Source organism: Mauremys mutica, chromosome 20, assembly GCF_020497125.1.
Source record: "Mauremys mutica isolate MM-2020 ecotype Southern chromosome 20, ASM2049712v1, whole genome shotgun sequence".
NCBI classification, from domain to species: Eukaryota; Metazoa; Chordata; order Testudines; family Geoemydidae; genus Mauremys; species Mauremys mutica.
This window is the reverse complement of record NC_059091.1, coordinates 15,612,606-15,639,947: the sequence shown is the minus strand read 5'-3', so window position 1 is coordinate 15,639,947 and position 27,342 is coordinate 15,612,606. Positions and strand designations below refer to the sequence as shown.

Genomic DNA, 27,342 nt, shown 5'->3' with positions numbered 1-27,342 from the left:
TCATGTTCCCATTACCAGCTTTATTGGAGGGGGATTTTCAGTACAGGAGCAGAGCAGCACATTGTAACTACTGGGGCTAGCGAAGCCCCCCTGGCCTCCATTGAGCCACCCTCCTGGGAACAGGCCACTGCAGCCTGCTCCCTGGGCAGTCTGAAGGCATGGTCCTGGGTCCCGGTGGGATGTGTCCTGAACTGGGTCATTACTTGGATCATGACCCATGGCCGGGAGTTCTCACTGCAAAAGCAAAGAGAGAAAACATGGGTTTGATCCCAGTGTGTCCAGGAAATACCCAATTCCTTCTAGCCTCCCACACTCCAACACACTGAGCTCCAGAGAGCCTGCCCAGGGCATGAGCAAGGCCAAAAGAGCCAGCTCCCCGGAACTGCCCAGGGCAGCCGGAGCATGCCATTTCACCATCCCCGGGGCAGCAAATCTCAGCTTCCAGTTAGAAAGCCCTGGGGGTTGGAGAGAAAAGTTGGAAACTGTGACTCCGAACAGCTCAGGAACCATAAGGCGAGGAGCCAGAACCCAGCAGTGATCAGCTGGAGACATCTCATGCTGTCTGAGCCAGTCTCATGACTTTGGGGGCTGGTCTCCCCTGTAGACTGCAGGGGAGCAATCCCTGATGGGAGCCCTTGCTGCTGGGGTGGAGGGAGGACAAGACGGGCCACTGGCTTGGAAGCCTTCAAAGCATCTTCACTCTCCCACAGCCCCATTAGCAGAGTGCCCCCTAGTGGAGAGGGAGTGCTGGGGAGCATGCGGGAGAGGTCTCACCTTGAAGCCCTGCCATGTTTGGATCTCCCGGTAGAGTAGGTTGCCCGGGCACGCAGTGTGCACCATCTGCCGGTGCCCATGCACTGTGTAGTTGGCCCGGATCTTGGCGCCCTTCACTGCGCACGGCAGGAAATTGTCACGCACCAGTGTGAGGGCAAATGCTTCCGGCAGTGTATCCATGTAGTCCCCAATGAAACTCACGCCGTAGCCTTTACTGTTGTAGCCACGGGTGTGAGCGCCAACCCAGTGCCAACCCCGGCCCTGGTACATGTACCCATCTGATCCGACCACGAAGCTGCAGCAGGGCAAGAGCAGACAGAAGCTGAGAAGGAGACAGATCCTGTTTCCCTTGCAGTTTGGATCTGGGCTTTCAGCCCACTAGAGAGATGTGGGTTGGCTGCCAAACAGGGGTGCCAGTCCAACCCAGGGAGGGTGGATGGGGTTCATTGAATCATAGAATCATAGAATCTCAGGGTTGGAAGGGACCTCAGGAGGTCATCTAGTCCAACCCCCTGCTTAAAGCAGGACCAAACCCAACTAAATCATCCCAGCCAGGGCTTTGTCAAGCCTGACCTTAAAAACCTCTAAGGAAGGAGATTCCACCACCTCCCTAGGTAACCCATTCCAGTGCTTCACCACCCTACTAGTGAAAAAGTTTTTCCTAATGTCCAACCTAAACCTCCCCCTCTGCAACTTGAGACCATTACTCCTTGTTCTGTCATCTTCTACCACTGAGAACAGTCTAGATCCATCCTCTTTGGAACCCCCTTTCAGGTAGTTGAAAGCAGCTATCAAATCCCCCCTCATTCTTCTCTTCTGCAGGCTAAACAATCTCAGTTCCCTCAGCCTCTCCTCATAAGTCATGTGCTCCAGCCCCCTAATCATTTTTGTTGCCCTCCGCTGGACTCTCTCCAATCTATCCACATCCTTGTAGTGTGGGGCCCAAAACTGGACACAGTACTCCAAATGAGGCCTCACCCGTGCTGAATAGAGGGGAATGATCACGTCCCTCGATCTGCTGGAAATGCCCCTACATATACAACCCAAAATGCCATTAGCTTTCTTGGCAACAAGGGCACACTGTTGACTCATATTCAGCTTTTTGTCCACCGTAACCCCTAGGTCCTTTTCTGCAGAACTGCTGCCCAGCCATTCGGTCCCTAGTCTGTAGCAGTGCATGGGATTCTTCCGTCCTAAGTGCAGGACTCTGCATTTGTCCTTGTTGAACCTCATCATATTTCTTTTGGCCCAATCCTCTAATTTGTCTAGGTCCCTCTGTATCCTATCCCTACCCTCCAGCGTATCAACCACTCCTCCCAGTTTAGTGTCATCTGCAAACTTGCTAAACGTGCAGTCCACACCATCCTCCAGATCGTTAATGAAGATATTGAACAAAACCGGCCCCAGCACCGACCCTTGGGGCACTCCACTTGATACCGGCTGCCAACTAGACATGGAACCATTGATCACTACCCGTTGAGCCCGACCATCTAGCTAGTTTTCTATCCACCTTACCGTCCATTCATCCAGCCCATACTTCTTTAACTTGCTGGCAAGAATACTGTGGGAGACTGTATCAAAAGCTTTGCTAAAGTCAAGAAATAGCACATCCACTGCTTTCCCCTCATCCACAGAGCCGGTTATCTCATCATAGAAGGCAATTACGTTAGTCAGGCATGACTTGCCCTTGGTGAAGCCATGCTGACTGTTCCTGATCACTTTCCCCTCCTTTAAGTGGTTCAGAATTGATTCCTTGAGGACCTGTTCCATGATTTTTCCAGGGACTGAGGTGAGACTGACTGGCCTGTAGTTCCCTGGATCTTCCTTCTTCCCTTTTTTAAAGATGGGCACTACATTAGCTTTTTTCCAGTCATCCGGGACCTCCCCGATCACCATGATTTTTCAAAGATAATGGCCAATGGCTCTGCAATCTCATCGGCCAACTCCTTTAGCACCCTCGGATGCAGTGCCCCATGCCCTCCTGGGTGCCCACAGGGATAGAGGAAGGAAGCTTTAATTTGCAGCCAGGCCTTCATAGGGGTTTGCATTGATTCATTTTACCAAGCTGTGCTCCCTCCTGGCCTTTTTTCGAGTGGCACTGGCCTGCTGCCCTGCAAATGTCACCTACATCACTCCCTTCAGCAGGGCTCTCCCAGCACTTGGAATTGAATGGCTCTCTGGGGTAGTGCCCATGAGACCAGAGCAGGTCTGGCTGTCTGCATGAGCTTGGCAGTCCCTGGTGACAAAGCCCTATACCAGGCACGTCCCTGCCCTTGGAGATTCAGGTTTCATAGCATTTAAGACCATAGAGGACCTGTATAAGCCAGGCCAGAGAATTTCACCACTTACTCCCGCCTGAAGCCCAGTAACTTGTGTTTGGCTAAAGCATCTGCCAGCCAGGCCCCCAGCCTGGCTTTGGAGCCATCAAGAGCTGGAGAATCCACCACTTTCCCTGGGAGTTTGTGCCAGTGGTTCATCCCCCTCCCTGGTAAACACTTGTGCCTGATTTCTAGTTTGAATTTGTCTGGCTTTAGCTTCCAGCCACTGTGTCTCGTTGTGCCATTCTCTGCTACAGCCCAGCAGTACCCAGTGTTCTCTGCAAGTGGCTCAGCAAGTCACTGCTCTATCTTTGTGATAAACTAAAATGATTGAGCTCTTCAAGTGTCTCGCTGTCAGGCACATTCTCCAGCCCACACGTCATTTCTGTGGCTCTTTCCTGTACCTTCTCCAATTTTCCCACATCCTTTTAAAACCGTGGACACCTGAAGGAGGCGCTGTATGCCAGTGTTGGTCTCTCCAATGCCGTAGACAGAGGGAAAATCACCCTCTGCACCTGCTCTCAGCTCCCCTGTTTACACATCCAAGGGTCGCACTCACACCCTTTTTTGTGCCACAACATTCCACTGGGGAGCTCATGTTGAGTTGTTTGTCCCCCTATGACTCCAAAATGCTTTTTGGCCCCCGCTTTCCAGGATATAGGCCCCCACACTGTAGGTGTGACCTTGGTACTAGACTGGAGACCTTTGCATGCAACTGTATTACAATGCATTTTTTTGAATGGACCCAGGTTTCCAAGCAAACCTGATCGTTTTGTATGACTGCTCTGTCTTCATCATTATTTCCCACCCTGCTAATCTTTTATCAGCAGCGATTTTGTATTTACTTCCAGATCATTGACAAAAGCGTTGAATAGCGCCAGGCCCAGAACCAATCCCTGTGAAGCCTCCCTCGAAACATTTCCATTTAATGATGGTTCCCCATTGACAACTAGTTTTTGAGTTCTGTCATTTAGCCAGTGCCTTATCTATTTAATATATGCTCTATTGACAGTGTATAGTGCTGATTTTGTAATCAGAATGCCATGTGGTACTAAGCAAAATGCCTTTCAAAAATCTATTACATCTACATAGTTACCTTTGTCAACTGAACTTGTAATATTCTCAAAGGATGAAATCCGATTTGTTTGACAAGACCTATTTTCAATATAACCGTGTTGACTGTTAGGATATAGATATTCAGGCCTTTCTGCAAAGGCCTATACTTTAAGAATTTAGGTGTATTCTTATCACTTAGCTAGTTATAGAAGTTTAAAAGAAAGAATCAAAAAAACCACTGTCTGTCTGTGTAATGGCCTTCTCTTACTGTGACAGTCTGAGGCCTGGTTCTTCAGCTAAGCAGAAGAGACCAGCCATAAACTGGGAAATGTATGGTCACATCCTCACATTCAAAACTAGTCACAGTGAAATAAGATGCTATTGGGCTGTTAGGAATACAATCCTGTCCTGATATTCCTATCACCTCCAGAGAAAGGGAAGAGCCTAGAAGATGTAAAAGGAAACTTAGTTTGATAGCATCCTGTCTGGCAGGAACTCACTTATCAATAGCTGGGATGTGAAATCCTCATTTTTGTATTGTTCTGTCACTGTAGTCTCCACTTCCCTATTGTTTGTCTGTATAATCTCTGTCTGGTTCTGTGATTGTTTCTGTCTGCTGTATAATTAATTTTGTCGGGTGTAAACCAATTAAGGTGGTGGGATATAATTGGTTAAATAACATGTTACAATATGTTAGGATTGGTTAGTTAAATTTCAGTAAAATGATTGGTTAAGGAATAACTAAGCAGAACTCAAGTTTTACTATATAGTCTGCAGTCAATCAGGAAGTAAGGGGGAGGGAGGGATGGGAACAGGGACTGGGGATGGGGGTAGGGGAATTGGGATCATGTTTTGCTAAAGGGGGAAATGGGAACAGGAGATGGGAACAGAAACAGGGACACAGGCAAGAGTCTGTGGTGTCAGAGCTGGGAAGGGGGACACTAAGAAAGGAAACTGGAATCAGGCTTGCTGGAAGTTCACCCCAATAAACATCGAATTGTTTGCGCCTTTAGACTTCAGGTATTGTTGCTCTCTGTTCATGCAAGAAGGCCCAGGGAAGTGAGAGGGTGAAGGAATAAGCCCCCTAACATTGACTGGCATTAATTATATTCCTATTGTTTAATTCTTTATCAAATAAATCCTGTACCAGGTTTTTCCTTAGTTTGCCTGAGGATGATGTCGGGCTAACAGGCCCACAGTTACCCAGATCACACTGCTTACCCTTTTTGAATATTGGCGCAACATTAGCACTCTTCCAGTCTTCTGGAATTTCCTCAATATCCCATAGTTTATTAAAAATGAACATCTTTGGGCTGGAGATCTCCTCAGCCAACTCTTTTAGGATTCTTGGGTGCAAATTATCAGGGTTTACTAATTTAAAATGTTTACCCTAGTAGCTGTTGCCTAAAATCCTTCTTCATCATCCCCATGTGATTCAAGATCATCCTGTTTCTTTCCAAATACAGACAGAAATATTTATTTAATACTTCTGCCTTATTTGCATTATTATGAACAATTTTACCATCTCCGTCTAGTGATGGGCCTATGTTATTGTTGGGAATATTTTTTTATTCCTAATATACTTTAAAAACTCCTTATTGTCCTTAGCCCTGCCAGCCATGTATTTTTCTCTGGTGTCTTTAGCTTCCCCATCAATTTCCTACCTTTCATAATTTCTAATTTATATTGATTGCCATCCATTTCTCTTTTTTCTATTTTTTATATATTGCTTTTTTATTTCTAATTGTTGCTAGGATGGGCTTTTAGCCACAGTCACCCTCTTTCTGGATCGTGGAGTCATGGTGTTTTGGACACCTAATAAATGCTTCTTAAAGAACTCCCAATTTTCATTCACATTTTTTTTTCTGTGCAAATGTTTCCTCCCCATCAGTTTGGCTCATCCTCTCCCTCAGCTTGGGGAAGCTACTCCTGTTGAATCATCAAGACTGTATATTGCAGTGCGGGGGGGGGGGGGAGCTGCTGGGGTCAGAATCCTGCCTCAGGGTCTGTCCTGTACTCTCATGTGGGGGGCTGTGTTTGAGCCATAGGAGGCTAGTGGCCTTTGTGGAGCAGAGGGTGGCTCTAAGGTGGGGATGAGCATCCAGACTAGGGGGAAGGATGCTCAGAACCAGGGAGGGAATGGGAAGGGAGAAGTGAGTTGGGGAGGTATGGCACCCACTGCTCTTGTCAGGATGGAATGAAAGTGGCTCACCTATGTGTCATAGCCCCTATTCCTCCAGCAGGAAAAGGAGAGTTGCTTTTATGTCAAGGCGTCACAGCCTGCACTGAGGCCCCCATTGATCAGTGTTCACTGTAGCCAGGACTGTGAAGGCTCAAGCTGGCCAAGGATCTGCTGCAGGGCTGGGTGGGAGGCCTGAAGCAGAGCCAGGACACAGCAGACACTGCACATCATCAGTGCTGTGTTTCAGGGATGCAAGGCTCCAGGCGGCAAGGGCCCTCCCCCTAGGCTTTCTCATGGGCTGCCCAGTCCCAAACCATCTGATGGGCACTAGCCGAGCCCAGTGCATTCTGGGAAGGCCATGCCCCTGCTCACCTGTAGCCTATATCGTCCCAACCACGGTCGTCCTGGTGGAAGCGCTGCATGGCCCTCATGTCAGCAGCGCACTCGGGGAAGGTCCGGCAGGGCTGGCTGGGTGAGCTGGTGTGGTGGATGTACACGAAGCTCAGGGGCAGCTTGAGCTGCGTGGGAGTCCCCTTGTAGGGCCTGGCCCCCCACATGCAGCGGGGGATGATGGCTGGGCATTCTGGAGGCAAACGCACAGGGTGAGACACAGGCCCCCTGAACCCAAGCCCCTCATGCTGCCAAAGAAATTGCTTGGTATTGCAGTCTATTTGCCAGAGCGAGAGGACTAGCTGAGTGCTGGAAGCTCTGGTTCTGACCACAGTTCCCGCTGTATCCCACAAGTCCCCACCCCCACGTGCCTCAGTTTCCCCCATGATACAGTTGTGTAATGCTGCCCCCTACCATCCCCAGGACACCGTGGGGCCGAGGTAGGGAACACGCTGCCAGGAGGGGAGGCCTAGCCAGGCTGCTTCTAAACAAGAAACAAGCAGTTTCTAAATGAGAAATGTTCAATCTCTTCCAGCCATTTGGGGGTTTATCTTTCACATGTTTTCAACAAAATGTTTTTAAAAAAAAGTTTATTGGTGGGTTCCCCTCCCCTTTCAGGAGAAAGAAACAATGGGGGGAACCCACTCCCAAAGGGGTCTGTTTCGAATGAGAGAGTGGCCCAAACACAGAACTGGACCTGAACCTCACTGTCTCACTGCAACAGGCAGAACCGGACCCGAGCCCCAGAGCCACACCGTGACCTGCAACAGGCAGAACCGGACCCGAGTCCCAGAGACACACTGTGACCTGCAATGAGCAGAACGGGACCCGAGCCTCAGAGCCACACCGTCTCACTGCAACAGGCAGAACCGGACCCGAGCCCCAGAGCCACACCGTCTCACTGCAACAGGCAGAACCGGACCCGAGCCCCAGAGCCACACTGTGACCTGCAACAGGCAGAACCGGACCCGAGTCCCAGAGACACACTGTGACCTGCAATGAGCAGAACGGGACCCGAGCCCCAGAGCCACACCGTCTCACTACATCGGGCAGAACTGGACCCGAGCCCCAGAGCCACACCGTGACCTGCAACAGGCAGAACCGGACCCGAGGCCCAGAGACACACCGTGACCTGCAAGGGGCAGAACCGGACCCGAGCCCCAGAGCCACACCGTGACCTGCAACAGGCAGAACCGGACCCGAGTCCCAGAGACACACTGTGACCTGCAATGAGCAGAACTGGACCCGAGCCTCAGAGCCACACCGTCTCACTGCAACAGGCAGAACCGGACCCGAGCCCCAGAGCCACACCGTCTCACTGCAACAGGCAGAACCGGACCCGAGCCCCAGAGCCACACCGTGACCTGCAACAGGCAGAACCGGACCCGAGTCCCAGAGACACACTGTGACCTGCAATGAGCAGAACGGGACCCGAGCCCCAGAGCCACACCGTCTCACTGCAACGGGCAGAACTGGACCCGAGGCCCAGAGCCACACCGTGACCTGCAACAGGCAGAACCGGACCCGAGGCCCAGAGACACACCGTGACCTGCAATGGGCAGAACCAGACCCAAGGCCCAGAGACACACTGTGACCTGCAATGAGCAGAACGGGACCCGAGCCCCAGAGCCACACCGTCTCAATGCAACGGGCAGAACTGGACCTGAGCCCCAGAGCCACACCGTGACCTGCAACAGGCAGAACCGGACCCGAGGCCCAGAGCTACACCGTGACCTGCAACAGGAAGAACCAGACCCGAGCCCCAGAGCCACACGGTCTCCCTACAATGGGCAGAACTGGACCCGAGCCCCAGAGCCATACTGTGACCTGCAACAGGCAGAACCAGACCCGAGTCCCAGAGATACACCGTGACCTGCAATGGGCAGAACCAGACCCAAGGCCCAGAGCCACACGGTCTCCCTGCAATGGGCAGAACCGGACCCGAGGCCCAGAGACGCACCGTGACCTGCAACAGGCAGAACCAGACCTGAGGCCCAGAGCCGCACCATGAACTGCAATGGGCAGAACCGGACCCGAGCCCCAGAGCTGCACCGTGACCTGCAACAGGCAGAACCGGACCCGAGTCCCAGAGACACACTGTGACCTGCAATGAGCAGAACGGGACCCGAGCCTCAGAGCCACACCGTCTCACTGCATCAGGCAGAACTGGACCCGAGCCCCAGAGCCACACTGTCTCACTGCAACAGGCAGAACCGGACCCGAGCCCCAGAGCCACACCATGACCTGCAACAGGCAGAACCGGACCCGAGTCCCAGAGACACACTGTGACCTGCAATGAGCAGAACGGGACCCGAGCCCCAGAGCCACACCGTCTCACTGCATCGGGCAGAACTGGACCCGAGCCCCAGAGCCACACCGTGACCTGCAACAGGCAGAACCGGACCCGAGCCCCAGAGCCACACCGTGACCTGCAACAGGCAGAACCGGACCCGAGGCCCAGAGACACACCGTGACCTGCAAGGGGCAGAACCGGACCCGAGCCCCAGAGCCACACCGTGACCTGCAACAGGCAGAACCGGACCCGAGTCCCAGAGACACACTGTGACCTGCAATGAGCAGAACCGGACCCGAGCCTCAGAGCCACACCGTCTCACTGCAACAGGCAGAACCGGACCCGAGCCCCAGAGCCACACCGTGACCTGCAACAGGCAGAACCGGACCCGAGTCCCAGAGACACACTGTGACCTGCAATGAGCAGAACGGGACCCGAGCCCCAGAGCCACACCGTCTCACTGCAACGGGCAGAACTGGACCCGAGCCCCAGAGCCACACCATGACCTGCAACAGGCAGAACCGGACCCGAGGCCCAGAGACACACCGTGACCTGCAAGGGGCAGAACCGGACCCGAGCCCCAGAGCCACGCCGTGACCTGCAACAGGCAGAACCGGACCCAAGTCCCAGAGACACACTGTGACCTGCAATGAGCAGAACGGGACCCAAGCCTCAGAGCCACACCGTCTCAATGCAACGGGCAGAACTGGACCTGAGCCCCAGAGCCACACCATGACCTGCAACAGGCAGAACCGGACCCGAGGCCCAGAGCTACACCGTGACCTGCAACAGGAAGAACCGGACCCGAGCCCCAGAGCCACACGGTCTCCCTACAATGGGCAGAACCGGACCCGAGCCCCAGAGCCATACTGTGACCTGCAACAGGCAGAACCAGACCCGAGTCCCAGAGATACACCGTGACCTGCAATGGGCAGAACCAGACCCAAGGCCCAGAGCCACACGGTCTCCCTGCAATGGGCAGAACCGGACCCGAGGCCCAGAGACGCACCATGACCTGCAACAGGCAGAACCAGACCTGAGGCCCAGAGCCGCACCATGAACTGCAATGGGCAGAACTGGACCCAAGACCCAGAGCTGCACCGTGAACTGCAATGGGCAGAACCGGACCCAAGCCCCAGAGCCACACCATGAACTGCAATGGGCAGAACTGGACCCAAGCCCCAGAGCCTCACCGTGACTTGCAACGAGCAGGACCAGACCTGAGCCCCAGCGCCGCACCATGACCTGCAATGGTCAGAACCAGACCTGAGGCCTGGAGCCGCACCATCTCCCTGCAATGGGCAGAACCAGACCTGAGCCCCAGAGCTGCACCGTCTCCTTGCAATGGGCAGAACCAGACCTGAGGCCCAGAGCTGCACCGTCTCCTTGCAATGGGCAGAACCAGACCTGAGGCCCAGAGCCGCACCGTGACCTGCAAGGGGCAGAACCGGACCCGAGGCCCAGAGCCGCACCGTGACCTGCAAGGGGCAGAACCGGACCCTAGGCCCCAGAGCCGCACCGTGACCTGCAAGGGGCAGAACCGGACTTGAGCCCCAGAGCCGCACCGTCTCCCTGCAACGGGCAGAACCAGACCTGAGCCCCAGAGCTGCACCGTCTCCTTGCAATGGGCAGAACCAGACCTGAGGCCCAGAGCCGCACCGTGACCTGCAAGGGGCAGAACCGGACCCTAGGCCCCAGAGCCGCACCGTGACCTGCAAGGGGCAGAACCGGACCCGAGGCCCCAGAGCCACAGTGTGACCTGCAAGGGGAAGAACCGGACCTGAGATCCAGAGCCGCACCGTGAGCTGCAAGAGGCAGAACCGGACCTGAGGCCCAGAGCTGCACCGTGAGCTGCAAGAGGCAGAACCGGACCTGAGCCCCAGAGCCGCACCGTCTCCTTGCAATGGGCAGTCCCCAAAGTGTGGATCTGGGGTTCTAGAGTTCAGATGTGAATGGAACTCCCCACAGCCCGGGAGCTGGGATTCAGCAGGTGGTGCTGTAAGCCCCACATAGGCCAGGGGGTGGCGTTTGCTCATCTCTAGAACCATGTAGTCCTGTTAGTGTAGCATCGCCCCGGCTGGTGAGGGGAGAGAAATAAGCACCTACCCAGGTAGGCCTCCGTGAACTCCTGCACTGCCCGGCTCGCAGCAGCCAGCAGCTCCTCGTCCCCAACCCCGCTAAGCAGCGGCGCCGTCCGAGGCAGCGCTCGGAGCAGCTGGAGGGAATGCACCACCTGCTCCTCCAGCTGCCTGGCCTCGGTGAGCTGCACAAAGTTCTGGCGCCTGAAGTTGCTTCTGGCCTGGCTATCTCCGGCCAGGCCATCCCCAGCGTAGTACTCTCTCAGCAGGGTGCTCAGCGGGGCTGCGGGCACACCTTGCCCTGCCAGGTGTGCCCCCAAGATCACCCCGTCCAGCGCCCCATTGACGAAGGCATCAGTGAGGTGTGACGGGCGGCCCAGGAGGGTGAAGTTCTGGGGCTTGGACACGCTGTCCCAGCAGCCATTCGGCCCCATGGGCACCTGGCTCTCATTGGCCTGGGCCAGGAGAAAGGCCACGCCCAGGGCCTTGGCAATGGTCACTGCATAGAGGGCGTCTATAGTCAGGGGCAGCTCCGGATGTGTCTGGTTCAAGGGCTCAGTTGTAACTAGCAAAAGCTCTAAAGCCTCAGGGAGCAGTGGCATCTCCCGCCTCCCCTTCAGCCCTGCTTCAATCCCAGCCACCAAGGGGCTTACAGCCACTGTGGTGCCATCAGGGAGCAACACCACCCCCTGCTCAGTCGAGGAGACCTGGACTTTGTGCTTCACGATGCGCATGAGGAAGGATCTCTGCTCCTGGCTCAGGAAGGGCAGGTCCGGGGGCACGGCGGGTGCCTCCCCCAGCAGGAGCTGGTAGAACTCGCTGTCACAGCAGCCCAGGCCTCGGGCGAGCTCCGTCACGGTCAGGTTGAGGTGTCCGTCCAGGTGGTGAGATTCCAGCACTTCTGCGACTTGGATCACGGAGTTCATGTGAAACGGGAGGGAGCCTGGGAAGGGAGGAGCAGGAGAGGCTGTCAGATCCCTGCCTGGCTGCCTGGCCCCTGCACTGCTCACTGGGCTAAGCAATGGGCAGCCCAAGTCAGGAAGTTTTGCACTCCCAGGGATGGGTGCTATCGGGGAAAACAGGCTAGTCTGAGAGCTCAGTCACGCTCTGGGCCACCTGGGCTGAGGGACTGGAACAGCACAGAACTGTTGCTGTTGTGGCAGTTTACTGAGGGCTTGTCCACATGGCGCTGCGGTCTGGACTGAGGGGTGTGAACTGCTCTAACGTGTTGTGCTCAAACTGCCCCATGTGACCTGTTGGCATGCTCTAAAGGGAAACCTCATGCTGATCTAGACCTGTTTAAACAGGGCTACATTAATGTGCACTCGGTACCCTTTCGTTCATGCCAGCAGCGTCCACATGGGGCACTGAGAGCAGTACACAGCAGAGTACTCTGCAGGTTATACCCCTGGAGTCCGGACTGCAGCATCATGAAAACAAGCCCTGGGTGTACTGGGGGTTCAAGCTGATAACGTGCTGTGCGGCCTAACAGCCCCTACAAACCATCAGACAGATGGCAGTCTCTGGCAGAGACTGTGGGAATCCTACCAAAGCATCTCTCCCCCAGGCTGCTGGTGGCTGCAGCCAGGGCATCTCCACGTTTCGAGATGGAATCCAAAAGCAATTGAAACTGTTCCTGACTGTGTGGCTGGATTAAGGAAATTAACAGAATGCTGCTAGTTTAGAGACAGTTGAAATGAGGCAACACAGGACTGATCAGTGTGTGGTCTGCAAAATGAAGCAATCCAAACCCGGATATTGACAGGCTGATGTGGCTGTAGGGGGGGCCCAAGAAATTGCTGCATCAATGGAGGTGGCTACTAAAGATGCTACAGAGTTTCAACAGCATCGAGTGATCTGTGCCATAGATACACTGGGGGTCAAGCAGAGAACACACACAACTCAGAGCCCACTGGAAAGCTGTTTGCTTTCGCTGTCACAAACTGTCTTGCAATACAAGTGGTTGGCTCAAGGACACACTGCTGGAATTGCAAGATATTGGGGCACACACAGAAGATGGGCTGGTCAGGGCAAAACATGTTGCCCCCAGGTGGCAAGAGCAGCATCAGACAATTTCATTCAGCTTGCTGAGGGCAATGTGGAGTGCACCAAGGATGCTGGAGTACCTCCCCAGGGGCTTAGAAGACAACCTGAAGTGTTATTTGGATTTCTTTGCAGTTGGCAGTAATTTGTAGCATGGAGTGTATTACTGATAGTAATACATTGGTAATTGTTTCTGGCCTACCCTTTCACACTAAAGGAGGAAGAGTATGTAGTGTACAGGAATTGGGTAATGTCCCTTTAATAGTTTGGAGCCCTCTAGTGGCATCCCTGTCTTTCTGTTGCAGAAGCCAGCCAGACCCCTGCCCAAGGGCTGGGTGTTTGTACATCATTAACTCGCATGGCTGTTTGGGATCCCGTTCTGCCAATGTGGGGTCCCTGTATTGCTAATGCTGTGTAGAGAGCACAAACACGGTCGCTGCCCAACTCTGAGGCTGAAGATTTCGGGTTATTTTGTAAAATAGTTTGAAGAAACATAACACTTAAGAGAGACGGGACAATGTGAACCCTCCACTCCTGTATGCCTGGCATCCCCTGCTATCGTCCCAGGTGATCCCTGAGATCCCACTCACTGAGAGCGATTGGAGGGAATAAATCCCACCCCAGCCACCCCCACCACACTTCCTCTCTTTCCCAGCTAGCTCCTTTGATCATTATGCAGCAGGTTGCAACGAGTCACTTTCATTCTGTGCCCCATACAGTCACTTTCCCCTTGCTGGTTGGTTGGGTATTTGTGGGCAAAACAGGAGGTCTGCTCCTCCAGTCCCAGTGTAGACATACCCTTATTTAGCCTCAGTTTCCATCTCTCAAACTGGGCAATAGCTCTGCCCCATGTTGCGTGAGCGTTCACGTGTTAAAGATGGAGAGGTGCTCACACTCTCCGGTAATGGGGTCCCCAAGTACCTCAGCGAGTGAGGTAGCTAGAGCTTCACAAACTAGGTTTAAATGGACTAGATTTCATGTTGGTCAGACATCCCCCAGTGAGCATTCCCATGCTTGGGGTCCTAACAAGAGCCTGCTGAGAGCGGAACTTTTACCTAAAGACCCAGCTTCTGCAGTCCTGGGATTAGGTCAGAATCTCAGCTGTCATTATAAAAAAGGTGAGTTTCTAGCTCTTCTGCCAACAGAGGTGACCCCAGTGTGACCCCAATGGCTCCAAAAACAGAACACAAAGAATCAGCACTCAGAATGTATTGTTTCTTCTAAATTTCATGGTTTAGGGGGTCAGACTCATGATTTCTGACCATGTGGGGGTGGCTGTGCGATCCCCTGCAGCCTTCCCAGTCCAGACATTGCATCTGGGGGTACATGAGAGCCTAGGAGAGAAATTGACTAGAAGTGGATTAGAAGCAAAGTGAAACTTGCAGAAGCCTGTCCCAGGCCCCGAACCTCCTGGCCCCCAGCCCCATCACTCATCCTGAGCCCCTAGGGATGATCAGGAAAGGACGGATGCAATTTCACTCCCCAGTCACACAAACTCTCCCTGGGGTTGGTGGCATTCGTCAGGGCAGCGCTAAGCTAGCATGAAACCGACCCCTCTGGCTCCAGTGCAAGAGCTGAATGAAACGCAGGAGGCAAAAAGCCATCAGGGTGATATTCCTCACCTCTTCCCCGTGACCTGGGCTGGTATCAGAAAGGAAAGCTGTGGTTTTATTCCCATCCCTTTCAGCCTCTCACCTCACCTGAGCTGTTCTAGCAACCCACAGGTCTCCCCACTGCAGAGCTGCTCCGGCTATGCGCCTACCTTTGCCAGGCTCCAGCCAGGTGCAGAGACCCAGCAGCACAGCAAGGAACCACAGCTTTGTCTGGCCCATCTTCTCCAAGGACAGCACCAGTCTCCTGGTCTTAGGACGGAGCTAACAGCATGGCTCCCTACAGGGACACAGCAAAAATCAATAGACGGGTGTCAAAGTCTCCGTCCCCAGGGTTGCTGTGCCCGTGGGTGGGTGAAGGGCAGTGCTGTGCACTCCCAGACTTTGCCCCTTCACCTTGGAGCTGAGCTTGCCTGTCAGCACTCAGGGGCTGGTTGGGGAGTGGGTGACACATGGGGCAGGATGGCCCAGCCTCGCCGCTGAGCCCACATGAGAATCTGCAGCCCCACAGCCCTCCACAAACACAGAGATCCCCCTACCCCCAGAGCATTCCCCCCTAGGGATGGCACAGGCTCCAGAACACAGCCAGCCTGCAGCAAAGTCACTGCAGCACCCCCTCCTGGCTGTCCACAGGCTTGTTCATCCTGTCCAGAGTCCACTGCCCCTGTCTCCCGGCAACCCTCCAGTCCATCCCTCCACCCCAGCCCTCCCTGCCCCGTCCTGTCCCTCTGCTGCCAGGGAACCCTGCCCCTGTACCTCTGCCCCAGTGCTCCCTATCCCCTCCTGTCCTTCCATCCCATCCCTCCCTGCCCCCTCCTGTCCATCTGCCCCAGCACTGCCTGCCCCCTCCAGTCCTTCCATCCCAGGGCTCCCTGCCCCTTCTGTCATAGAATCATAAAAGAGACCATCTAGTCCAACCCCCTGCTCAAAGCAGGACCAACACCAACTAAATCATCCCAGCCAGGGCTTTGTCAAGCCAGGCCTTAAAAACCTCTAAGGATGGAGATTCCACCACCTCCCTAGGTAACCCATTCCAGTGCTTCACCACCCTCCTAGTGAAATAGTGTTTCCTAATATCCAACCTAGACCTCCCTCACTGCAACTTGAGACCATTGCTCCTTGTTCTGTCATCTGCCACCACTGAGAGCAGCCTAGATCCATCCTCTTTGGAACCCCCCTTCAGGTAGTTGAAGGCTGTTATCAAATTCCCCCTCTCTTCTCTTCTGCAGACTAAACAAGCCCAATTCCCTCAGCCTCTCATAGACTTTAAGGTCAGAAGGGACCATTATGATCATCTAGTCTGACCTCCTGCACAATGCAGGCCACAGAATCTCACCCACCCACTCCTATAACAAACCCCTAACCTATGTCTGAGTTATCGAAGTCCTCAAATTGTGGTTTGAAGACCTCAAGCTGCAGAGAATCCTCCAGCAAGTGACCCGTGCCCCATGCTGCAGAGGAAGGCGAAAAACCTCCAGGGCCTCTGCCAATCTGCCTTGAAGGAAAATTCCTTCCCGACCCCAAATATGGCGATCAGTTAAACCCTGAGCATGTGGGCAAGACTCACCAGCCAGCATCCAGGAAAGAATTCTCTGTAGTAACTCAGATGCCACCCCATCTAACATCCCATCACAGACCACTGGGCATACTTACCTGATGATAATCAAAGATCAATTGCCAAATTAATTGCCAAAATTAGGCTATTCCATCATACCATCCCCTCCATAAACTTATCAAGCTTAGATTTAAAGCCAGATATGTCTTTTGCCCCCTCTACTCTCCTTGGAAGGCTGTTCCAGAACTTCACTCCTCTAATGGTTAGAAACCGTCGTCTAATTTTAAGTCTAAACTTCCTAGTGTCCAGTTTATACCCATTTGTTCTTGTGTCCACATTGGTACTAAGCTTAAATTCCTCTCCCTCCCTAATATTTATCCCTCTGATATATTTATAAAGAGCAATCATATTCCCCCTCAACCTTCTTTTGATTAGGCTAAACAAGCCAAGCTCTTTGAGTCTCCTTTCATAAGACAGGTTTTCCATTCCTCGGATCATCCTAGTAGCCCTTCTCTGTACCTGTTCCACTTTGAATTCATCCTTCTTAAACATGGGAGACCAGAACTGCACACAGTATTCCAGATGATGTCTCACCAGTGCCTTGTATAATGGTACTAACACCTCCTTATCTTTGCTGGAAATACCTCGCCTGATGCATTCTAAAACTGCATTAGCTTTTTTAACGGCCATATCACATTGGCGGCTCATAGTCATCCTGTGATCAACCAATACTCCGAGGTCCTTCTCCTCCTCTGTTACTTCCAACTGATGTGTCCTCAATTTATAACTAAAATTCTTGTTATTACTCCCTAAATGCATGACCTTGCACTTTTCACTATTAAATTTCATCCTGTTACCATTACTCCAGTTTACAAGGTCATCCAGATCTTCCTGTATGATATCCCGGTCCTTCTCTGTGTTAGCAATACCTCCCAGCTTTGTGTCATCCACAAACTTTATTAGCACATTCCCACTTTTTGTGCCAAGGTCAGTAATAAAAAGATTAAATAAGATTGGTCCCAAAACCGATCCCTGAGGAACTCTACTAGTAACCTCCCTCCAGCCTGACAGTTCACCTTTCAGTACGACACGTTGTAGTCTCCCCTTTAACCAGATCCTTATCCACCTTTCAATTTTCATATTGATCCCCATCTTTTCCAATTTAACTAATAATTCCCCATGTGGAACCGTATCAAATGCCTTACTGAAATCGAGGTAAATTAGATCCACTGCGTTTCCTTTATCTAAAAAACCTGTTACCTTCTCAAAGAAGGAGATCAAGTTGGTTTGGCACGATTTACCTTTTGTAAAACTATGTTGTATTTTGTCCCAATAACCATTGACCTCAATGTCCTTAACTACTTTCTCCTTCAAAAATTTTTCCAAGACCTTACATACTACAGATGTCAAACTAACAGGCCTATAGTTACTCGGATCACTTTTTTTCCCTTTCTTAAAAATAGGAACTATGTTAGCAATTCTCCAGTCATACGGTACAACCTATGAGTTTACTGATTCATTAAAAATTCTTGCTAATGGGCTTGCAATTTCATGTGCCAGTTCCTTTAATATTCTTGGATGAAGATTATCTGGGCCCTCTGATTTTGTCCCATTAAGCTGTTCGAGTTTGGCTTCTACCTCGGATGTGGTAATATCTACCTCCATAGCCTCATTCCCATTTGTCATCCTACCATTATCCCTAAGCTCCTCATTAGCCTCATTAAAGACTGAGGCAAAGTATTTGTTTAGATATTGGGCCATGCCTATATTATCCTTAACCTCCATTCCATCCTCAGTGTTTAGCGGTCCCACTTCTTCTTTCTTTGTTTTCTTCTTATTTATATGGCTATAGAACCTTTTATGATTGGTTTTAATTCCCTTTGCAAGGTCCAACTCTACATGGCTTTTGGCCTTTCTCACTTTATCCCTACATGTTCTGACCTCAATAAGGTAGCTTTCCTTGCTAATCTCACCCATCTTCCACTTCTTGTAGGCTTTCTGCTTTTTCTAAATAACCTCTCAAAGATGCTTGCTCATCCAGCTTGGTATACAACTCCGGCCTATGATTTTTTTCCCCTTTCTTGGGATGCAGGCTTCTGATAGTTTCTGCAACTTTGACTTGAAGTAATTCCAGGCCTCCTCCGCCTTTAGATCTACAAGTTCTTCAGTCCAATCCACTTCCCTTACTAATTTCCTTAATTCTTTAAAGTTAGCCCTTTTGAAATAAAAAACCCGAGTCCCAGATCTATTTTTGTTTATCCTTCCATCTAGTTTGAACTGAATTAGCTCATGATCACTCGAACCAAGGTTATCCCCTACAACCATTTCTTCTATGAGGTCCTCACTACTCACCAAAACCAAATCTAAAATGGCATCCCCTCTTGTTGGTTCTTCAACTACTTGGTGAAGAAATCCATCAGCTATCACATCCAGAAAAATCTGAGCCCTATTATTATTACTAGCACTTGTCCTCCAGTCTATATCTGGGAAGTTAAAGTCTCCCATGATCACACAATTCTCATTAGTGTTTACTTCATTAAAAACATTAAAGAGGTCTCTATCCATGTCCAAATCAGATCCCGGCAGTCTGTAGCACACCCCAAGCACTATCTCAGGGGAGGCTCTAGTAGCTTTCTTTCCCAGTGTGGTTTTTGCCCAGACAGACTCTGTCTTATCCATTCCATCACTTCTTATTTCTTTACAGTCTACTTCATCATTGATATACAATGTTACTCCACCACCTTTGCCTTTATTTCTGTCTTTCCTAAACAGCACATAGCATTCAATATCTGTACTCCAGTCATGACTACTATTCCACCATGTTTCTGTTATCCCTATAATATCCGGTTTCACTTCCTGCACCAGTAGCTCTAGTTCCTCCATTTTGTTTCCTAGGCTCCTTGCATTAGTGTACAAACATCTTAATTTTTGCCGTTTGGCTTCACTGACATTCTTTATCTGGTTAGGCACAGACATTCTACCACCAGTATCACCAATTAGACTGGTATCTATAGTACCATTCCTGCTTATGTCCATTCTCCTGCCCATGGCTGCATCCTCTCTTACTTTGTTTTCTTCCCTCTCAATGTTGTATTCCGGCGTGGAGATTACCTGGATATCTCCCAACCATCTCCCCCAAATTCCTAGTTTAAAGCTCTCTTAATCAGTTGTGCCAGCCTCCATCCTAGAAGTCTATTTCCCTCCTTACTCAGGTGAAGTCCGTCCTGAGAGAACAGTCCTCTGTCCATGAATGCTTCCCAGTGGCCGTACATCCCAAAGCCCTCCTTATAGCACCACTGCCTGAGCCATCTGTTGATCACCATAATCTTGTCACACCTTTGCTGCCCTTCTCTAGGAACAGGCAGAATCCCACTGAAGATCACCTGAGCCTCGATTTCCTTAAGCGTCTTCCCCAGTCGGGCATAGTCTCCCTTGATACGTTCCAGCGAGAATCTAGCCGTATCATTTGTTCCCACATGAAGGACAATCAACGGATTCTTTCCCGCTCCCATTAGGATCCTTTGCAGCCTCAGGTCCATACCCCGTATCTTAGCACCCGGCAGACAGCACACCCTTCTGTTCTCTGGATCAGCTCTAGTTACAGGCCTGTCTATTCTTCTCAGTAAGGAGTCCCCAATCACGTAGACCTGCCTTTTCCTGGTGACAGTGTGATTCTCCGGTCTATCCCCTGTTCCCTCTGGCTGCAAGTCCTCTCGATTTCCATTGTCCCTTGCAATCCTCCGCAACCCATCCCGTATCCTCCTGGGGCTCATATTTGGTGTGGTCTCCATTGACTCTTCCCCTCTTCCTGTAGGACTAGCTGCTCTTCTCTTCTTCCTTGCCCTCTCACCTTCAGCGAGCACCTGCTGCGTTCCTTCTTCATTTTCCAACTCTGCAAACCTGTTTCTGAGCTCTATTTCTCCTTCACTGGCCCGTCTTTTTCTCTGCCTGGTTCTCTTAGTCACATGCTTCCACCGTCCACTTTCCTCACCCAGCAGTCTCCCCTCAGAATTCTTTGGTCCTGTTTCCATCTGCAAGTCTGAGCTTATTCCTTCAGCCTCCTCATGTCTTTGCTCCATCATCCACTCGAACCCCCTTCTACACTCTACCAGAGTTTCCACCTGCATCTCCAGTCTTCGGATCTTTTCTTCCATCAGCTCTATCCATCAGCACTTCATGCAGACGAAACTCTTTTCAGGTACCCCCTCCAGGATCATGTACATGCCGCAGCTTCCACATCCAGTCATCCTCATTGTGTCTTTCACTGCTGCCTCTGTATCGGTCATAGCCTTCCCACCTAAAACTGTTAGTCCAGGAAACACAAACCAAAACAAACCCCCAACAGGCACCAGAATACCGGCAGAACACCACCCACTCCCTTCACTAGGCTGTCAGTTCCTCAGCCTAGGTCTCTAAGTCTCCTCCTGTAAACTCCCCTGTTTACAGCTCTGTTTGCTGGCTCCTGTGCTGTTGCAGCTGTCTATGCCGCTGCCTGACTGGCTGGCTACCTTTATAGAATCCCTAAGCAGAGAAGCCCCGCCCGCTAAGCAGGGCTCAGCTTCTCTCCCACCACACTGCCCCTACCAGCCTCCACAGATGCAAACTACATACTCTCCTAATATGTCATGTGCCCCAGAGTGTCCTTCCGCCCCAGCCCTCCCTGCACCCTCCTGTCCGAGGGCTCCCTGCTCCCTCTGTCTTTCCGCCCCTGCACTCCCTGCCTGCTCCTGTCCCCCTGCCTCAATGCTTCCTGCTCCCCCTGTCCCTCTGTCATAGCCTGCTCTGTCCCCTCCTGTCCCTCTTCCATGGAGCTCCCTGCTCCCTCCCATCCCATCACTTCCTGTTGCTCTGGAGGCCCCAGGCCTGCTGCCTGCACACCCGGAGTAACTCAGAAGGCAGGAGGGAACCATGGGATGCAGTGAGCCCCCACAGGGGACTAGGCAGGAGGCCAGAGGGGGCAGTACCCAGCTGAACCTGAGTGTCACTGCAGGGGAGGGACTTGGGCTGTGGGCTCCAGATGGGAAGTGGGCTCTGGGGCTGGGTGGCTCCCTGGGGAGTCAGCCCTGGATCTCGGTGGCTGAGGGGCTCCTGAGGAGAGCTCTGGCCTGGTACGAATGGCTCAGCGCCGGCTGCCTGGAGCTGGCAGGGCTCCCCAGCACCTACCCTGACATGGTGCTGAAATGCCGGATGGGAGTGGAGGGGGAGGAGATTCTAAAGTGACCAGGCCCTCGCTAAGGGGAGGCAGGTGATGCGAATTTCCAGAGTGCAGCCAGGGACACTCACAGTGGAGGGGGGCTGCAGAGATCCTCTAGCCTGCCCCCTCCCCCAGCACAGGCCAGAGACCTTTCCCCAGACAATTCCAGCTGAGACTAGAGCAGATCTTTGGAAATCAGCCAGGCTGGATTGAAAATCCCTGGTGCTGGGAAGTCCCTGTGGCCCAGCTAGTCTGTGCCAATGTTAGTAATTTGCATCTTATTTCCAGTCTGGGTCTGTCTAGCTTCCATGCCCAGCCTCTGGCTGCTGTTAGACCCCTCTCAGCAGGACTCAAGGGCCCAGGGATAAATCACTGCTCCCCAGGTTGGTGAGTACAGCACCCTCCGGTGTGGAAGTGCAGTCGAGCCCACAAATAGCCCTGCCCTGGCCCATCCCTCAGGCTGCCTGTGGAGCTACCCTTGCCAGGCTCCCCTGAACAGCAGAGCTCTGCTCCCTGCCCTGGTGCACTGGTCTGCCCCTGCCACGCCACTAGGACTGGACTTTCCAGGGGTCCCCAGACTGGCCTGACTTCTAAGGACACCTGCAGTTCTCTCACATTCCCCGCTCATGGCACTATGCGGGGAGTAGAGGGGGGGGGAGAGCTGAGGGTCTTTGGGGCCCTGACTGAACATTGTCAGCCTGTCCAGCTTGTACCTTGAACTCCAGCTGAATCTCCTGGCCTGGGACAATCACATCGTCCTTGTCCTGGGCTCACTCTGATTTCCTGCTCTGAGCACTCAGCTCCCAGTGGTGTCAGGGGGGTGGGCAAGGCGCAACATTTGCCATGGGGGCCTCGGGGGGGGGGGGGGAGCAGACCCTACCCAGGAGAAACCCTGCCCTGGTCTGTTCTCCTCCATCTTTGCCCCAGCGACTCTTTGCTGTGCTGGAAGGCCATGCTGAGTGTTCTGTGGGCTAGGTGGGTGCTTTCCCATCCACCACGCACCAGGCTCTGTGTGCTGGTATGGCAGCTCCTGGAGGGAAATGAACAGGGCCAGACTGCGCCGCTGGAGCCTTAGCACAGCAGGGCAGAGGTGGGAGGGAGGAAAACAGGATAGGGATGAGAGAGCTGGGGGCTGCGGGTCGGGAGTGAGGGGTGCCAGCAGAGATGTGACTGGGGTGCTCATGGCTGGGATAGCAGGGGCTGCAGGTCAGGCGTGAGAGCTGGGGGGCAGGGCTGGGATAGCAGGGGCTGTGGGTGGGATTGAGGGGCACCAGCAGAGGGGTGCCTGGGATGCTCAGGGCTGGGATAGCAGGGGTTCCAGGTCAGGGCAGGCAGTTGTGTGCAGAGTGTTCAGAGCTGCTCTGTATCTGCCCTTTCTCTCTACCGTCCCTGCTCCCAGAATGCATCAGGCCCTGGACTGAACTCTTCCCCTGCAGGCTGAGCTGGTTTTGTTTGCTGTGATCCTGTTGGATGGGCAGAGGGGGAAGTGACAGTCTCACCCTACAGCCACCGCCCACCTCTGTCACCCAGCTCCCTTAGCCCCGGAGCAACCCAGCCTGGTCAGACGGGTTCTTTCTCCCTGCCTGGAGAAAAGAAACCAATGACTTGCCAAAGAGGTAGAGTGTGTGTGTGTTTTGCCATGGCCACACTGCTGCTGTTAGTGCCCTAGCTTGGGCGGAAACTTCTGCACGGATGGACCCTGAGGGTGAAGCAGGCACTAGGGGAAACCCGCCCCCAGGTGAGATTCCTGGGAGCTGCCCATCCGCATGGCTTGTGTGGCTGCCCCTCAGTCCCAGCAATAGCTTTGGAGGGCGACGCGCGTCACCTGGGGGAAGAGGTGACCCAGGCAGCGGGTGGCCAGGGGATCTGACTTACTGATAAAATTGGCCTCTTCGCTCCATGGTGCTTGGCGGCCTGGGTCAGTACCGGCATCTACCAGTAACAGGTCGGGGCGGGGGGCAGCTGGGCCCAGAGAGGGGAAATGACTCAGTCCAGGCTGCCCAAGGAGTTGGTGGCAGAGCCAGGAATGGAGCTCAGATCTCCTGGGCAGTGATGATTCTTAACATCCACATAGCTCCTGACATGGCCATGACACCACATGGGGATTAGCCAAGGAATCCGCATAGCCCGGGGAGAGGATCCTCCTCGTTGGTCTGAGCTCCTGCGTCACTGTGCATTGCCCAGATGAGGGAGCTGAGGTAGACATGGGGGAGTGGGTCACCCCAGGCCGCCGTGACAGAGAAAAGCTGAAAGCTCAGGACTGCGGAAGGCGCCCATCCTAACCAAACCGTGCTGTGGGGAGGGGAGCGCTCTGTCCAGTGGTGAGCGAGGGTGTTATGGGCATGGGAAGGTCCTCGCATTGTGCCAAGCCATGGAGACCCCCTGTGTGTGGCACTTTGCCCAGGCCTGGGTGCCCAGCCTCCAGAAGGGATCACTGCTCCAGCTCCACTTCGTCCCAGAAAAGAGTCTGAGATGGGCAGGAGAAGAAAGGAGACTTGATCCAACCTTTATCATCCCCTTCTAATGAACAGCACTTACCTGGTGCTGAGTTCCCACGGGCCCCTTTTCCCTGCAGCCAGACACTCTCCACTCTCTGGCGTTCCTGGGCAGTAGGAGGCTCCGGTGGCTCTTATATATCCTGTGATTAGCTGGGACTGCATGAGAAATCTGCGATGACTTCACTGCAGTGGCACGTCTCCCGTTCACTGAACAGCTAATGTAATCTCAGCCGGCTCCCTGCCCCAGTCGGGAATTCCCCAGGGATTCCTGAACTGCTGAACTGCTGCCTTCCCTGACCTTCCCAGGGAGCTCCCCTGCACCCACTAGCCCCACTCCCTGCCCCAGGAATTCCCCTGGGCACTCCAGCTGCTCTCTGTAGTAGGAACCCTCTTGGCCCTGCTCCTAGGGAATGACGATCACCTCAGCCCTGGGCGTGGAGCTGGCACTTCTCCCTGTGGCTGTGAAAGGCCCAGGGCCAGGCAGGGAGCGTCAGACACACATGGGGCTCTGGAGAGAGCCGGCTTTGCTTGGCTGGTTTGTTCCAGCAGAGCAAGTTAAAGTGAAAGCAGAGTGTGAGCCTGTGTGTGTGCATATGTGGGCAACCACAGGCAACTGTGTATACAAGCATGTGTGTATGAGCATGAATGTATGTGGGTGTGTGTTCACATGCAGGGGTGTGTAGGTGTGTGTGTAACTCACACACCTCCTGGGTGTGATGGTCTGTCCCATTGAGTGGCACCACTTAAAAAGAGAGATTAATGAGTCTGCTCTACAGCTTTAACTAAGAGCCAGTTGGCTTTTAGCTCATGCGGTAGAAGCTCATGCTTTAAGCTCCAGTGGTCCTAGGTTCAATCCCACCCGCAGATGACCGGGGTCCATTGGCATTACATGTGCACACATTACATGTGTAGGAATGCACACACATGCAGGCATGTGTGAATGTGTGCTCACATGCAGGTGTGTGCACACATGAAGGAGTGTGAAAGTGAATGGTCACATGCAGGGGTGTGTAGGTGTGTGCACACATGAATCATAGAATATCAGGGTTGGAAGGGACCTCAGGAGGTCATCTAGTCCAATCCCCTGCTCAAAGCAGGACCAATCCCCAGCTAAATCATCCCAGCCAGGGCTTTGTCAAGCCTGACCTTAAAAACCTCCAAGGAAGGAGATTCCACCACCTCCCTAGGTAACCCATTCCAGTGCTTCACCACCCTCCGACTGAAAAAGTTTTTCCTAATATCCAACCTAAACCTCCCTCACTGCAACTTGAGACCATTACTCCTTGTTCTGTCATCTGCTACCACTAAGAACAGTCTAGATCCATCCTCTTTGGAACCCCCTTTCAGGTAGTTGAAAGCAGCTATCAAATCCCCCCTCATTCTTCTCTTTTGCAGACTAAACAATCCCAGTTCCCTCAGCCTCTCTTCATAAGTCATGTGCTCCTGCCCCCTAATCATTTTTGTTGCCCTCCGCTGGACTCTCTCCAATCTATCCACATCCTTCTTGTAGTGTGGGGCCCAAAACTGGACACAGTACTCCAAATGAGGCCTCACCAGTGCTGAATAGAGGGGAATGATCATGTCCCTCGATCTGCTGGCAATGCCCCTACTTATACAGCCACAAATGCTGTTAGCCTTCTTGGCAACAAGGGACACACTGTTGACTCATATCCAGCTTCTTGTCCACTGTAACTCCTAGGTCCTTTTCTGCAGAACTGCTTCCTATCCACTCGGTCCCTAGTCTGTAACAGTGAATGGGATTCTTCCGTCCTAAGTGCAGGACTCTGCACTTGTCCTTGTTGAACCTCATCAGGTTTCTTTTGGCCCAATCCTCTAATTTGTCTAGGTCCCTCTGTATCCTGTCCCTACCCTCCAGCATATCTACCACTCCTCCCAGTTTAGTGTCATCTGCAAACTTGCTGAGAGTGCAGTCCCCGCCATCCTCCAGATCATTAATGAAGATATTGAATAAAACCACCCCAGGACCGACCCCTGGGGCACTCTGCTTGAAACTGGCTGCCAACTAGACCTGGAGCCTTTGATCACTTCCCATTGAGCCCGACGAACTGGCCAACTTTCTATTGACCTTATAGTTCATTCATCCAGCCCATACTTCTTTAACTTGCTGGCAAGAATACTGTGGGAGACCATATCAAAAGCTTTGCTAAAGTCAAGGAATAACACATCCACTGCTTTCCCCTCATCCACAGACCCAGTTATCTCCTCATAGAAGGCACTTAGGTTAGTCAGGCAGAAGGAGTGTGTAGGTGTGTGCTCACATGCAGGTGCATGCTCCCAAGCAGGAGTGTGTAGGTGTGTGCACACATGCAGACGTATATAGGTGTGCACACACTTGCAGGTGTATGTACGTGTCACTGTACTGTGGGTTTGCTGGTTCAGGGCGAGCTGCATCGCTGCCCTATCTCAGACTTTTTGTCTTCATCTGTTTCAGGTGGAATCCTGCCATTCTGTCGCTTTCTGAGCAAGCAGAGCCACTGCCACAGTACCCCTTATTACTCTACAGGTCCAGTCGCATGCTGGTGTATCTTCCCCGTGACCAAGAGCCCCTTCAGCCAGCACCTGCTTCTGCGGCCGAGTATCAGAGAATAGAGGGTTTTAACCCATCCAGGTCCTGTACTGATGTCCGTCGACCTTTGGGAAATAGGGGTGTTCAGAACCTGAGGGGTAAATCCTAGTGCAGCTCAGCCAGCTGCAGTTTCCACACCAGGTTGCAAGCTGAGCTGAGCCCAGGCCCCGCCAGAGTCGTCTCCTCGCCCTGAGGTGCTGTGGAAGCTGCAGCTGCCTGGGCTGCTCTAGTGTGTCACTGGGGGTTGGCTAATGCAAATGAAGGCCACACCTCTTTCCTAATGCAGATGCACCCCCCATTGACCATCTAGCTGGGCCTCTCTTCTCCAAGCCCCCATCAGGTGCCCCCAAGCCCGACTCAATCACACAGTGTCCTTCCCTGGCAGAATTTGGCCCTTCCTTGTCAAACTAGTTTGATAAACTGCCAGGAGCCTGAGCCAGCAGCAGCTGCACAGCTAGTGCTGGCCTTGTCCTCTAACTGCTTCAGTGTCAGCTGCCAGGTGCCTCTGTTGAGTCGCCTCCTCTTTCCTGCCATAGACTCCAAGGCCATCTAGTCTGCCCACCTGGGTACCTGGCCCCAGGACAGCCCAGCATTGCTGTCTGAACTCAAGCAGAGCTGTGTGGACCAGGCAGACCCTGAGAGAGAAACTCTTAAACGAAAGGATTGATACAGAAAATGCCACCACTGTACCCAGGCCAACGAACAGGGCCCTTCACAGGTGTGGCACTGCATGTGGGTGTGAGTGGTTCAGAATGTGCGTTCAC

General features: G+C 52.9%; 1 protein-coding gene across 2 annotated transcripts; it reads right to left on the bottom strand.

Moving 5' to 3' along the window:
* Positions 1-24,362, bottom strand: PGLYRP2 (peptidoglycan recognition protein 2). Of its 2 annotated transcripts, none has more exons than XM_044995676.1 (6): positions 24,032-24,362; positions 14,897-15,024; positions 11,120-12,034; positions 6,703-6,913; positions 775-1,096; positions 1-234 (listed from the first exon to the last, which is right to left on the bottom strand). In XM_044995676.1, exons 2-6 carry the CDS (start codon positions 14,964-14,966, stop codon positions 232-234), a joined length of 1,521 nt encoding a protein of 506 aa, XP_044851611.1. In that variant the 5' UTR covers positions 14,967-15,024; positions 24,032-24,362; the 3' UTR covers positions 1-231. The 2 variants fall into 2 exon arrangements, with proteins under 2 accessions (XP_044851611.1, XP_044851612.1); XM_044995677.1 differs by having other exon boundaries at positions 775-1,069; positions 24,032-24,357.
* Positions 24,363-27,342: the final 2,980 nt, after the last annotated feature.

Bases quoted from the DNA above. Each gene is read 5' to 3' on its own strand.
- PGLYRP2 (XM_044995676.1), bottom strand. From the start codon at position 14,966: ATGGGCCAGACAAAGCTGTGGTTCCTTGCTGTGCTGCTGGGTCTCTGC. The intron at 6,914-11,119 runs GTAGGTGCTTAT...GTTTGCCTCCAG, and splicing joins GTTCACGGAGGCCTACCTGG to AATGCCCAGCCATCATCCCC. The intron at 1,097-6,702 runs GTGAGCAGGGGC...TCTCCTTCTCAG, and splicing joins TGGGACGATATAGGCTACAG to CTTCTGTCTGCTCTTGCCCT.